The 11,574-nt window shown below is 47.5% G+C and overlaps 4 protein-coding genes across 4 annotated transcripts, besides 5 other annotated features; all 4 read right to left on the reverse strand.

Moving 5' to 3' along the window:
* The first annotated feature begins 1 nt into the window (after nucleotide 1).
* Nucleotides 2-32: a microsatellite.
* A 531-nt stretch (nucleotides 33-563) lies between these two features.
* On the reverse strand, nucleotides 564-2,399 carry TraAM80_01858 (uncharacterized protein; the record flags this gene model as incomplete). The annotated part of the gene is made up of 1 exon (XM_029378886.1): nucleotides 564-2,399. One exon carries the CDS (start codon nucleotides 2,397-2,399, stop codon nucleotides 564-566), a length of 1,836 nt encoding a protein of 611 aa, XP_029241364.1.
* A 345-nt stretch (nucleotides 2,400-2,744) lies between these two features.
* Nucleotides 2,745-2,780: a microsatellite.
* Nucleotides 2,781-2,887: 107 nt separating this feature from the next.
* Nucleotides 2,888-2,911: a microsatellite.
* Nucleotides 2,912-2,959: 48 nt separating this feature from the next.
* On the reverse strand, nucleotides 2,960-6,229 carry TraAM80_01859 (putative j-binding protein; the record flags this gene model as incomplete). The annotated part of the gene is made up of 1 exon (XM_029378887.1): nucleotides 2,960-6,229. One exon carries the CDS (start codon nucleotides 6,227-6,229, stop codon nucleotides 2,960-2,962), a length of 3,270 nt encoding a protein of 1,089 aa, XP_029241365.1.
* Nucleotides 6,230-6,269: 40 nt separating this feature from the next.
* Nucleotides 6,270-6,300: a microsatellite.
* A 295-nt stretch (nucleotides 6,301-6,595) lies between these two features.
* TraAM80_01860 (uncharacterized protein) lies at nucleotides 6,596-7,306 on the reverse strand (the record flags this gene model as incomplete). Its single annotated transcript, XM_029378888.1, has 1 exon — nucleotides 6,596-7,306. The coding sequence occupies one exon, from the start codon at nucleotides 7,304-7,306 to the stop codon at nucleotides 6,596-6,598; it is 711 nt and encodes a 236-aa protein (XP_029241366.1).
* An 80-nt stretch (nucleotides 7,307-7,386) lies between these two features.
* Nucleotides 7,387-7,421: a microsatellite.
* A 565-nt stretch (nucleotides 7,422-7,986) lies between these two features.
* TraAM80_01861 (putative phosphatidylinositol 3-kinase 2) lies at nucleotides 7,987-11,154 on the reverse strand (the record flags this gene model as incomplete). Its single annotated transcript, XM_029378889.1, has 1 exon — nucleotides 7,987-11,154. The coding sequence occupies one exon, from the start codon at nucleotides 11,152-11,154 to the stop codon at nucleotides 7,987-7,989; it is 3,168 nt and encodes a 1,055-aa protein (XP_029241367.1).
* Nucleotides 11,155-11,574: the final 420 nt, after the last annotated feature.

Raw genomic sequence — 11,574 nt, forward strand, 5'->3', positions numbered from 1 at the left:
GGAGAGAGAGAGAGAGAGAGAGAGAGAGAGAGGAGCGAAGGTGTGCATGTGTTTACCAACAGGGCGAGGCCTGAAAAGCATTTTCACCCACCCGATTTTTCTTTTCCTTCTTTTATTCTCCGTTTCCAAGCCACGCAACCGCCCGTCCGCAGAGAAGACTGAAGGAAACATCAATAAGAAGCAAACCGGCCCCTAAATTGCATATCTACACTCACATCCGCGTCTTTACATCTCAATACAGAGGTTGTTTCTGTGCCCCAGATGAGGCAAAAAGCGGCCCACTGGGAGACTCAACGTGTTTTCAGCCTCGTCTTGTAGCTGCCCCCTCCCCTGCACCGAAGTGCCTTCACCCTCTCAGACGCCGACGCAGGACCCACGACGGCAGGCAGTGCGTCATTAGGAGCACATAGCAGGGCGGACGGAGACGGAAGTTTATGGGATGCCTTTGAGCGAGCATTTTTAACTGCCAAATAAATTGACAAGGCTTGTCCTGGAGTGCCCCTTTCCCCCTCCCCCTCCGCTCCACTCACGACGCCAGGCGGCTGCGCAATTTCCTCTGATGTTTAATCCACAACGGCGTCTGTGCTGCAAAACACCACACAACCCTTTTCATCAAGAGTGAAGCAGGTGTGTGGACGGTGAGGCTTTAACCTTTCGTTGGGTGACTGTTTTTTCATAACGGTGCGCGACGCCGTGTCGTACAAAACCCCGCCGCACTCCGTCTGCCAAACGCCCGGGCGGAGGCTTTGCAACTGCACGGCAAGCGTTGACAGAACCTGGGTACTAATCCCAATCAGCTGATCGACGTTGTCATACAGAGAAGGCACGTTCTGTGGCGCCTCGCTGCTATGCTGCACCTGCGCGTACTTCCGCACGCGTCGCGCCGCCTTCTCCTGGGCCTTATTCACGATGCACGTCGCACCACTAGCGATGAGCGGAACGCCCAGCTGAGCCATAGCTGCCTCTGTGACTGCCGGATCGATTTCTGGTCTGTCGCCTTTTCGAAGGACTTTCACCATGGCACGACGCGTCAGACTGACGATGACGGCACCTGTTGCAGCGAACACGCCACGCTGCAACGGCACCTCCGCAATACATTCGGCAAACGCCACAGGATCACCACAAGGGATGCGGGTCCTCGCTGCTTTAACACCATGCGGCACCTTCTCTGCAGGAGTCGGTGCCTCAAAATAGACTGTGCCCACCAATACCACAATGACTTCTTGTGGCTTCTTCTGCGGGGGTAATATATACGCATCTCCACGGACGACACGTAGTTCCATCCGATTTGCAAGCGTCTCAAGCTTTGAAGAAGAAAGAGAGGAGAATACCTCAGCCCTATCCAGAAGTGACCTGTCAATGCGAAAGTCTATCGTTTTCAGGGCAGCTGCTGCACATCTCTTCCATTCCGTGTCGCTCACGGCCTCTGAAAACGCCTTCCATCCAACGCGCCAAAGTTGAGAGAATGTGAGAGCCACGGCGGGATGTTTTTCATCTCTCGCACAGGGCACCTCAGACGGCGCAAAGCTGTGCAATCCAACGGCACCACCACACGAGATGGTTTTCCTGCCGCAATGACCACGGTTATCTCCCACGCACACCTCCCCTGACTGGAGAAAACTAATGGTGTCAGCCGCAAAAACGTCGTCACAAATTATTTCGTTGGCGCACACTACTATGGGGGAAAGGCGAATCCAGAGTATACTAAGCGTTGCGGCATCCAGGCAGCGTAAAATTGGATTTTGAAGCAGGGCCAGTGATAATAAAGGCCGCTCGTCTCTTCGTAACAGCTGCTCCTGCATAATTTCCTTCGCTGCAGACACAGATGCCTTTGGTGATACCTGCCATTTTTTTTGAAGCCTCTGAACAACACGAAAACTCACAGCAAATCCCGTGACGTTGCTCTCACAGCGCATGGTCCTATCATACGGCAGGCCCAGGAATAGGCGTTCTCCTGCAGCAAACTGACCAGCGCCAAAGGTGGCGAGGTTTTGGTGAAACTCGGCGTGCAAAGCCCCGGACGAGGCCCGTTCATCACCAATATTATACACGGAAGAGACGCGGTTCCCCACAGCCTTTGAAAGCCGTCGACTCTCACATAGATCACGCCTGTTCGGCAGCTCGGCGAGCTCCCCAGACACGATCCAAAACAACGACGACATGTTGCAAGGCATCCCACCGTACAGGAGCGCATCCCCCTCCACGTGGACTTCCCACACCATCTTCAGGCGGAGCTCCGACAGAGCCGCCGAAGGCCACTTAGCGAAGAGGGGGCACGACAGCAATTTGCCCGCGTCTAACTTCGGAACCACTTGTATCACTCTCCGCGTAGCTAAACGCCTTCGCGCCACATGGAGCTTAAGGCGTAGGCGGGACTCCACCACGGGGCTAAGAAACATATTGCTTCATATTTTAATTTTTAGTTTTCATTGTTAAACGCAACAAAGCCAAAGAATGGTGGTGCTGAAAAACAGCCGCACACACTTCTCGGCGGGAGGCCGAGCAGCTCCAATGTCGATTACAGGGCGAGGAGAGCAAGCAGAAATTGTAGGGGCACAATAAATAAACAAATGTACAGCTTGCCAACAACAACAAAAAGAAGTAGCGGAGGAGTGACAGCTTCCTGCTGTTGGATGGGGGTGGGTGCACGGCAAAAATCACCGTGTTGAAAAGAAAGGAGCGTGCTGGTGTCTCCAACACCACCAACGCTGAACACAAACCAAATTAAACGAGAAGCGCACATATTTTGTTATTGTTTTTTCCGTTTTTTTTTTCTTTTTGCCAATCGAGCAGCACTCCTCAATGCAGCCAGGGAACTACATACAGAGCGGGGGGCGGGGCGTGCCGCAGTACACCCACTCACAGAGAAAGGAATAAAACAGGAAAGACAACAACAACAACAATAATAACATTAGGACATATATGTGTGTGGAGATAGATAAATATATCAACGTACACATCAAGACCATGACTCATTCCTCAGCGTATCACCGTAACGAAACACTTTTGATACCGCCGGTGCACCACCCTCGAGGTGGCTTGCCTTGAGGGAAAGCCACAAAAAGCGTCTCTGCTCACTTTCTTCAGTGTCAACGCAGTCCAGCAGCTCTTCCGGAGGCACCGCGCGTGAGGCTTGATCGTTCATAAGACATTTAAATAGCGCCAGCTTCCGTATCTGTGTTTTAAGAATAATGGTGTCCTCAAACGCCGAGGCAAGGCGGTAAACAACGACGGGCTTTGCTTGATTGCGTCTGTAGGCCCGCGCAATGGCCTGTGACTCCACCTGAGGGTTCCACCAGCTGTCCCACAATACAACGTGGTTGGCAGCGGTGAAGTCAAGGCCGTACGCCCCAATTTGTGTCGATAGAAGAAGGCAAGTAATGTTTTCGTCCTCTCTGAACTTCTCTATTGTTCTGCGTCGTTGATCATGGCAGTCTCTTCCGCGGATGGTGGAGGAAATAATACCAAACGAGGTCAATATTCGCGAGATAAGGTCCTGAGACCCAACGTACTGTGAGAAAATGATGGCCTTCTCCTTCATTTCCATGACTGACTGCAAGATCAAAATAAGCACCGTCATTTTTCCACTGAGACCCACAAACTCCGCTAGACGACCAGAACTAACCAGTGACAGACAGTCATCTATCAGCTTATTATCGTCCTCTGTAAGTAAATACGTCTGTGAAGCATCTTCCTGTGACTCACTCTCCTCCTCCGCCGCCTCCGACACTAGCTTGTGGGTTCCACTAAGAGATTTATATACACCGGAGATGAACCCCAAAAAGCAAAGCGGATGTGTGGAGAGGTGATAGGGACGGTGATCAGAAGCCCTTATGCTGGTCGTCCCATCTACGACATCTATCCCAAAATGATCCTCCAGCATCTTTTTCTGGACGCTTGAAAACGCGCAGGTGATAATGTAGTCATACAAAGGTGGGAGATCCGTTTTCATCACGCTAAAAACATAGCTGCTCATCCACTCCTGCAGATACCGTTGCGCAGACACGGCGGCAGAAAAGGCATAATCATCCCCGTTAATGTACCGATTGATAGTCGCTGCAAGTTCCGTAAACACACGCGGGGGCAGAACCGAATGGACGTCACTGTTTGTCCAGCCGATGAGTCGGTACAACTCCTCCGCATTGTTCTGTACAGGCGTTCCGGAGAGGATCACACGCGCCGTGCATCGCATGCCCTCTAACCAGTCCTTTAGTTTGCCGCCCTTGGAGGACACACGGTGACCCTCGTCAACAATCATGAGACTTGGACGAAACCCCGTAAGCTTCTTCATAACCGACCGGATGTACTCAGGGTTGATGACAAATACGTGACTTGTTCGTGGCGCCTCCCCGTTGATTTGTTGCTCATACCGCTTAAGTGAAAGCTCAAAGGAGGCGGAGTCCGTCCCGTCAGAGACAACAAACTCTGCAAAAACAAGACCGTACTTCTCCCACTTTTGTTTTTCGCTTAGCCAGTGTGTGAGTACAAGCTTCGGTGCCAGAATGAGCACGTCCCGCGGGTTTGGATCACAAAGGTGCGAATAACACAAGGCCAGGGAAAGCAACGTTTTCCCCAAGCCCATTGTTAGTGCGATGACGCAGCCGTTGCCTTTGCTGAGGCGATCTACAACAAACCCCAGAGCGGCTTGCTGAACGGGGGAGAGAACCCCCACCAACTTCCCAGGGACATGGATGGGAGGAAGGTTGGGGTCCATGGCATTTAGATTCACCACAGTCTGACGCATCTTCTCGAGCAGGTGCCGCTTCGACATTTGCTTTTGCAACCACTGACGCCGCTCCATCTCGCACGTCTGGGACATCAGACCGTTGCGAAGGTAGCAGACAACGCTCACCCGTTTCCAACAGTAGTCAAAGTTGTGAACCTCGGTGTTCCCATGCTCGAGGGAACTGTCAAAGAAGAGAACATCCCCCACTTCAAGACGAAATGCCTTCCCCAATGCTTTGATCGCCAAGTGGCAGCCATCAAACACGCCATCTATCACGCAGAGAGCAGCCAAACCGCTTCGAAAATCACCCTTGTCCGTGTGCACCGCCGTTCGGAAATTTCGATTCACCGTCATTGTACTAAACACCGTATTAAACAATTGATAATGGTGTGGAATAGCAATGCGCTGAAGCTTATAGTGGGTCGGAGCACATTCACAGTACAGTTTATCCACTGCCAAAAGGAATGCTTCGCAGGGGTTGGCGATAGTGCTCCAATTCTTTCTCGTGAACTCTGTCTCACGACATTTGCGTTGAGTGGGATTATTCAGGTAGTCATAGTAGCCCACAATTCCTGTTTCAGGATTTAATTTGCCTCCATTGATGGCCTTGCGCAGATTATTGGTCGTCGCGGCGGCCTCAGTGGCAATGGACGCTCGTTGACAGATGTCCTTTTTTACACCACCGCGGACGTAAATGGCAAGCACCCGTTCCCCAGACTCATCATAGAAGGCGCCGCTCTCCGTCACCACCTCAAAGTCCTTTTCTGACAGGTACTCTGCCATAGTGTCAGTCGCGTTGTCAACAACCTCCTGCCCCGTCAGATCCTCGTCCACCATGTTGTTGTCCTCAGTGCTCAACTCACTACTGCTGATGCTAATACCTCTGCCGCCTCGGCCACTCTCAGAAACGTCTGGCATGAAAGACAAGTCCCTTTTGACTCCATCTACTTTTCGCACCTCCTCCTTTTCATGCGCCATCCAGGGCTGCACGTACAGGCTACCAGACTGAAACATACTGCGCAGCTTGTTACAAATACCTTGGACAGGGTTAATGTGAAGCAGTGGCGCGACAGCGTAGGCCCTTTGGTACTCATCATCTGAAGTTGAGACAAGCTCGGCGCAGAGGTGAACGATACGCAGCACGTAGTCAGCTGGATTATAAAGTTGCCGACAGGGCATCTGGAGAAGCGGGTCCGGCATGGGAAAGTTATGGTTATTTATTCTCTGCCGAACTTCCAAGCGCTCGTCATGCGTCTGCGCCTTACAGTACTCTGCGCAGAAGTCAAAGAGCTCAGCGGTGCTTATTGGAACAGGAGGAAGAATAGTGATTCCACCATGGGGAATACTCGCCAGTTTCATTCCATGCTTCTTCACCTCATCAACGACGGTATCCAGTTCTCCCAGAAACGAGGATGGGGCAATTATGGCTGGCTCCCCCGTGGAGCAAATAGTCTGCAACACCGACTGCAACGTTGCTGTGTTTACATGCGGCAGGACAGACATCACAAAATAATCCCTTTTACAAGCAAAGAAAAAAGAAAGTAACAACAACAACAACAACAACAACAGCAACACATGTAGGATGAGCCAAGGCAGCGGGAGGGGAGAGGGCAACAATAATAATAACAATAACACGAAAACAGCGTTAGTAGTAAACAAATATGCATGGGAAAAAATATTCCCATGCACGATTTGCTCCGTGCCACCTGAGGCCTCCAGCTCCAATTGGCAGGTTCCTCAACCCTCCTTCTTCTCTGCTCAAAAACAAGAACAAAAAAACAGCAAGTTTCGGCCAACCACTGTGAATAAGTCAACGATGGTGCATCCGTCCCAGGCCCAGCCACGGGAGAGAGAGATTGCAGCATCTCATTACTTCTTCACAGCTGACCTGAACTCCTCGTCCTCGCTCATGCGAAATTTAAAGGATGTGGAAAAATCTGGCTTCGCAACGTCGCCAAACACGTCCCGCTCCAGACGCTGCATGGACTCCCTGGCGTACGCATCGGTACCATCTGAAAACACAAATGAGAAGCGTTCCAAACTCTCCGATTTATCTGGATGCCTCTCCTCTTTCTTCTGCTTCTCGTGATGATGCAGAGCAAGATGCTTTTCTTTCCCTTCGACCTCTTCAGCAGCAGCATCCACATAGACTTTGATGGCGCGAGGAGCACCCTCACTTTTCCTGATCTTCTTCTCTGGTTCAGTAAGGAGCCTTGCTACAAATTGCTTGGACTCTGACCACAACACTGAGCCAAACTGGAACAAAAACAAAAGCCCCATGAAATTCACGGCAATAAATGAAAACACACGTCCCTTATATTTGTTCCACATGCCAAAGACTTGTGCGGTGTACCCACCTTTCATTGTGCTGCCATCGAAGCCTGATTTGTTAAAAGCTGAGGCAGACGACCTGACGAGGTTCCTTAGTTCTCCCCACGAGTTAGACATCGCGGTAGTCATTTTCATACTCGACGGGTGGCTCCTCACGTAATTCATTCCCTGACGTGCGTACATGGAGACGGCGGGGTGCCGTGAGAGCCTCAGCAGCATCTGCTTTGTTAAGGGGCCCCACCAAGACATGACCTTAACAAACAAACATCAACAAGAAAAGGGGATAAAAGAACATATGTTGCCGTCAGACATAAGCGTTTGGGAGAGGGTTTCGTCTCGTTCTCTCTCTCCTTCTTTCTTTATTGTGTGCATGTGTGCGGCGGGACATTTGTGTACAGGGATTAGCTTACAATACACCGCGCATCACACACCACCAGCAGAAAGTCAAAGTAAAATGACGCAACTGGACCCACCCAAAAACTGCATTCCGCTGCATCACCTGTAAACTAAGTGACGAAGCCAAACAGTGGGCTCGCACGCACAAAATGCAGGATAAGGCAAAACTGCAAAACACGCCACGCAAAAAAGAAAAAAAAAGTCAATGTTAAAATGCAGCATATGCCTCTGCAGTAGGTATGGCAGGAGATGCGGTACCCCACAGGCACCACTTGTGCCTTGAGATAAATGGCGCAGAAAAGTACAACAAAGAGAGGCACGATGCCATCGACTGATCACTTGCACAGATATGGTCGTACCCACAAACTAATAATTAATAATCACGGTGCTCCAAGACAAATAACTTTTCTCCCCCTTCATTTAAATTTAGACAAGCAGAAACACAGACCTACACACACTAACAACAACACAACAAACTGGGAGGAAACGACTAAGAAAGACAAGGAACCACACAGGCCACTATGAATGCAAAACTAATGAGTTACAATATGAATATAATCATTGAATAGAGCGCGGAAGTTAGCCATAGCCAGGGATATTTGCTGCTTGTAATGTTCCTTGGCCTCCTCGTTTGAACTATCAATACGCAAAACAGTCCGTAACCAGCTAATGTCTTCCACATTCTGTAGTTCGGGTATACCGGTTGAAAGCATCAACATAAAAAGCGTCATTAGTGTACCACCAACGCGTCTCACCACGTTATAGGCATGACATGCCAAATCTACAAAATATACATAAATAGGACTACTCTGCCCTCCCAACATATAGACATACATTGGGGTAAAAATAAAAGGTGCAGTCTCTCGCTTAATGCCAAATTTTCTCTTAAAGTTACCTAGAAAATGACCAAAATCGATATGAAAAAGGGTTCCATCTTGACGGAGCATAATATTGTCATTGTGACGATCACCAATACCCAAGACATATGTAGCCACAGTATATCCAGCAACACTGCAAATAAAATTACAGAGACACCGTTCCACCTCATCTCTTTCTCGGTTAAACTGTCTTAGCCAATTCATGAGCGGTTCCTCACGGAAGGCAGCTTGTGCACCACCATATTTGCGCGTTATGTTTGCCACTGTATCACTGTTAAGAACAACCTCAATCATTCCAACGCCCTCCCCAGTCGCAATGCACCCATACGGAATAATATGAAGGTATAACCCACACGACTTCCAAAGTGAATCCATCAATTCAAGAAGTTGAAGAGTCAATACATCTTGCCGCAAATCATCCCCAGCTTTAAATATCACATAAAACGGTTCACATTCTTCTTGAAAGTTGCGAAATACAAGCCAAAGAGGAGATTTTTTGGAATCCATTACTTTGCATTTACCAATATCAAGACCACAACACTCCATTGCCGGGTTTAAGGGAAGAGTAAAACGACGTGGCAAACGCAGACCTTTGAGATGTCCTCGAAGGTGGTCAATACGATCCTTTTTCGGTGCATCCTTGACCCGCATGGCGCTTTCAAACAATTGATCAGCTACGTATAATTGATGTAAATAACCTCGTCGTTCCGGCATGCGACAAATCAGTTCCTCTAAGAGAAGTCCATAACGTTCAGAAACCGATGTATTCCCCATCTCCGAAACAAGGTACCAAAAAACGTAATGCCCAATCATATTTGGCGATTGTAAAGACCTTTTTAACAAAAATCTGAATAAAGCTGAATCATGATAGGGTTCATGTTTAAGTACTTGTACTAACTGTAAAACACACCCTTTAAGTTCATAATCTGTCATACCATTCAGATATTTTACAGCATACTCCCGAACAACGAGATCCACAAATCGTATATCTAGTAATTCAAGCACATCCATAGGCTCAGGAGGGGTCCATCGTTTTAAAAGACTATGAGCCTCATATGCAGCGTAAGGTTGAAGCCAATTTACTGCAAGAAGAAATTTTGAGAGTGCTCTTGGACGCATAAGAAGTTCTTCTCGATGTTTCCAAAGAAGCACCTTATCACTAGCTGTGAGCTCTGTCAGTGGATCACTCGCGAGAATTCGTTTTAACTGCTTTAATTGCTCAATGTTACTTTCTCTCAGATTTTCATCGAGGCAAAGCTCGCTAGCAAAAAACTGTTGTTCCCAATCATGCCTTTTGGTAGTTGGGGGTGCGACATTCGGAATCAACACTGGTTTATCAAACGTAGGAAAGACCAAGGAAACACCCATATCATTTTTATTGAGATTGCTTGGGATAGGACACATAGGGTTGGCCTTTTTTCTTGTTCCCCAAAGCCGCATCTCTAGCTTCCCTGTCTGCATATAAGTCAGGTAATTAAATAGCTGAACTGATGCAATGCCTAAAAAAAATACAGGCCTCATATGATATTCATCCGGCTTTCTTACCCCAAAACGCTCCTTCGCTTTTTGAACAATATCCTCGGCACTGAGAGAAGTTACAGCACCAAGGCGTTCCCCACAAGTGGCCATCAGAGTAATACACAGTTTGAGTTCTCGAGGAGCATCCGAGAGTAGAATATCAAACGTTAATTTGTTTTTGTTTCCCCACTTAACAGAAGAAAAACTATTAGTCTCACTTGAAGCAACTAATTCGTTACACATTACCCAATTGGTCATCTGAGGTGGACAAACCACTTTAGCACCGTAGTAAACTTCAACAAGCATTGCAAGATAAAGTGTATCTCCCGCACGAACACCTTCCTCCTTGGCTCTTTCCAAACTAAAGACAAGATTACAGAGACTCCCCTCAAACTGGATTCCTAGTTTTTCATGAATGTTCCAAACACTCATTCCCGCAGAGACGTCCTCGGAGGTATCACCTCCATAAATATTAGCGCAGTGTTCCCCACTGAATTTGCTTGGGTAGGAGTACAAAGGTACAAATATGGGATCATTTAAAAATGTCTTCTCATGTGGTTCAACTAGAACATTTATTTCCAGCTGTTGTGTCACACATTCCCTAATGTAGCGAAAGTTAATTAATATCTCATCCCCATACACGTATTCTCTTCGTCCCTGAACTTTAAAAACATGTGTAAGTCCTTGATGTTTACTATTGTCAAAATTTGTTATCGAGAACAAGCGTTCCATGGTAATCAATATTGCTTCTGAAGCCTTCATATCCAATGGAAATCCCCGCAATGTGGAGCATGTACAACCCGCAAGATCTATATACCAAATACGAAGCAAAACTATACCCAATTCCCCGCTACCCATTTTTCTTGAATTCAACTCGGTCAACATTTCCAGCTGCGTTTTTTCCATAGGAAGCAGGATAAAACGATATGGCAAAATACGCATCGCCTGAGAAAGAGACACATTAGGGTTCTCCCTCTGAAATTTATGCCATTCATACTCAAATGATGCAATAAGTTCTCTTCTGAACTCTCGGGCTTCCACACTGCCACCGTAACCGTGTGGTGCAGCACCCAAAACGTACTCTACAATGGCCTCAATTTCAGCCTCTGTGCCAATATCATTCTGCTCAAAAATAAGCGTTTGAAGTGTAGTTGAAAGCAGCGTCACATTCCGTTTGGCTTGTTTACTCTTCTCAAAAAGTCGCTCAAACTCTTCGGAATTTTCGGAGCCATAAATATCATCCGCCTCCAAATCTTCCCTAAAATCAACTTCCCCAGCGTCAAAAAACGCGCTGGAGGAGGACATCTAAATTCACAACAAGAGACACCAAATCCTATATATATAAAAAAAAGGATCAAAACATAACAAGAAAAGATTGTTTTCCATTCCTGATCCTTGTGGCTATTATTGCTCTACCGCCATCTCATCAAATACACTTCGAAATAGCCCATTAAAACGTGAAAAGTTGAAGCTACAAGGTGATTCAATATATAAATAATTATAGTTAAATATAAAGCGTAACAATACTAGCAGTATTATTGATGCAAACAGTAACAAATAGAAAAAAAAACGTTGGTAACGAGAGACGATCATTTATCCCCAAGGGACTAGCTTTCTGTCAATAAGATGTGGACCACAGTATTTTAGCAATGGACGCAAAGGAGGACAACTTACCTCATAAGGTGAAACACGATAATGGGGATTTCTTTGCCTTTTCGTTGCCCT

Source organism: Trypanosoma rangeli, assembly GCF_003719475.1.
Source record: "Trypanosoma rangeli strain AM80 chromosome Unknown Tra_15.4_contig_00039, whole genome shotgun sequence".
In the NCBI taxonomy this organism is placed as follows: Eukaryota; Euglenozoa; class Kinetoplastea; order Trypanosomatida; family Trypanosomatidae; genus Trypanosoma; species Trypanosoma rangeli.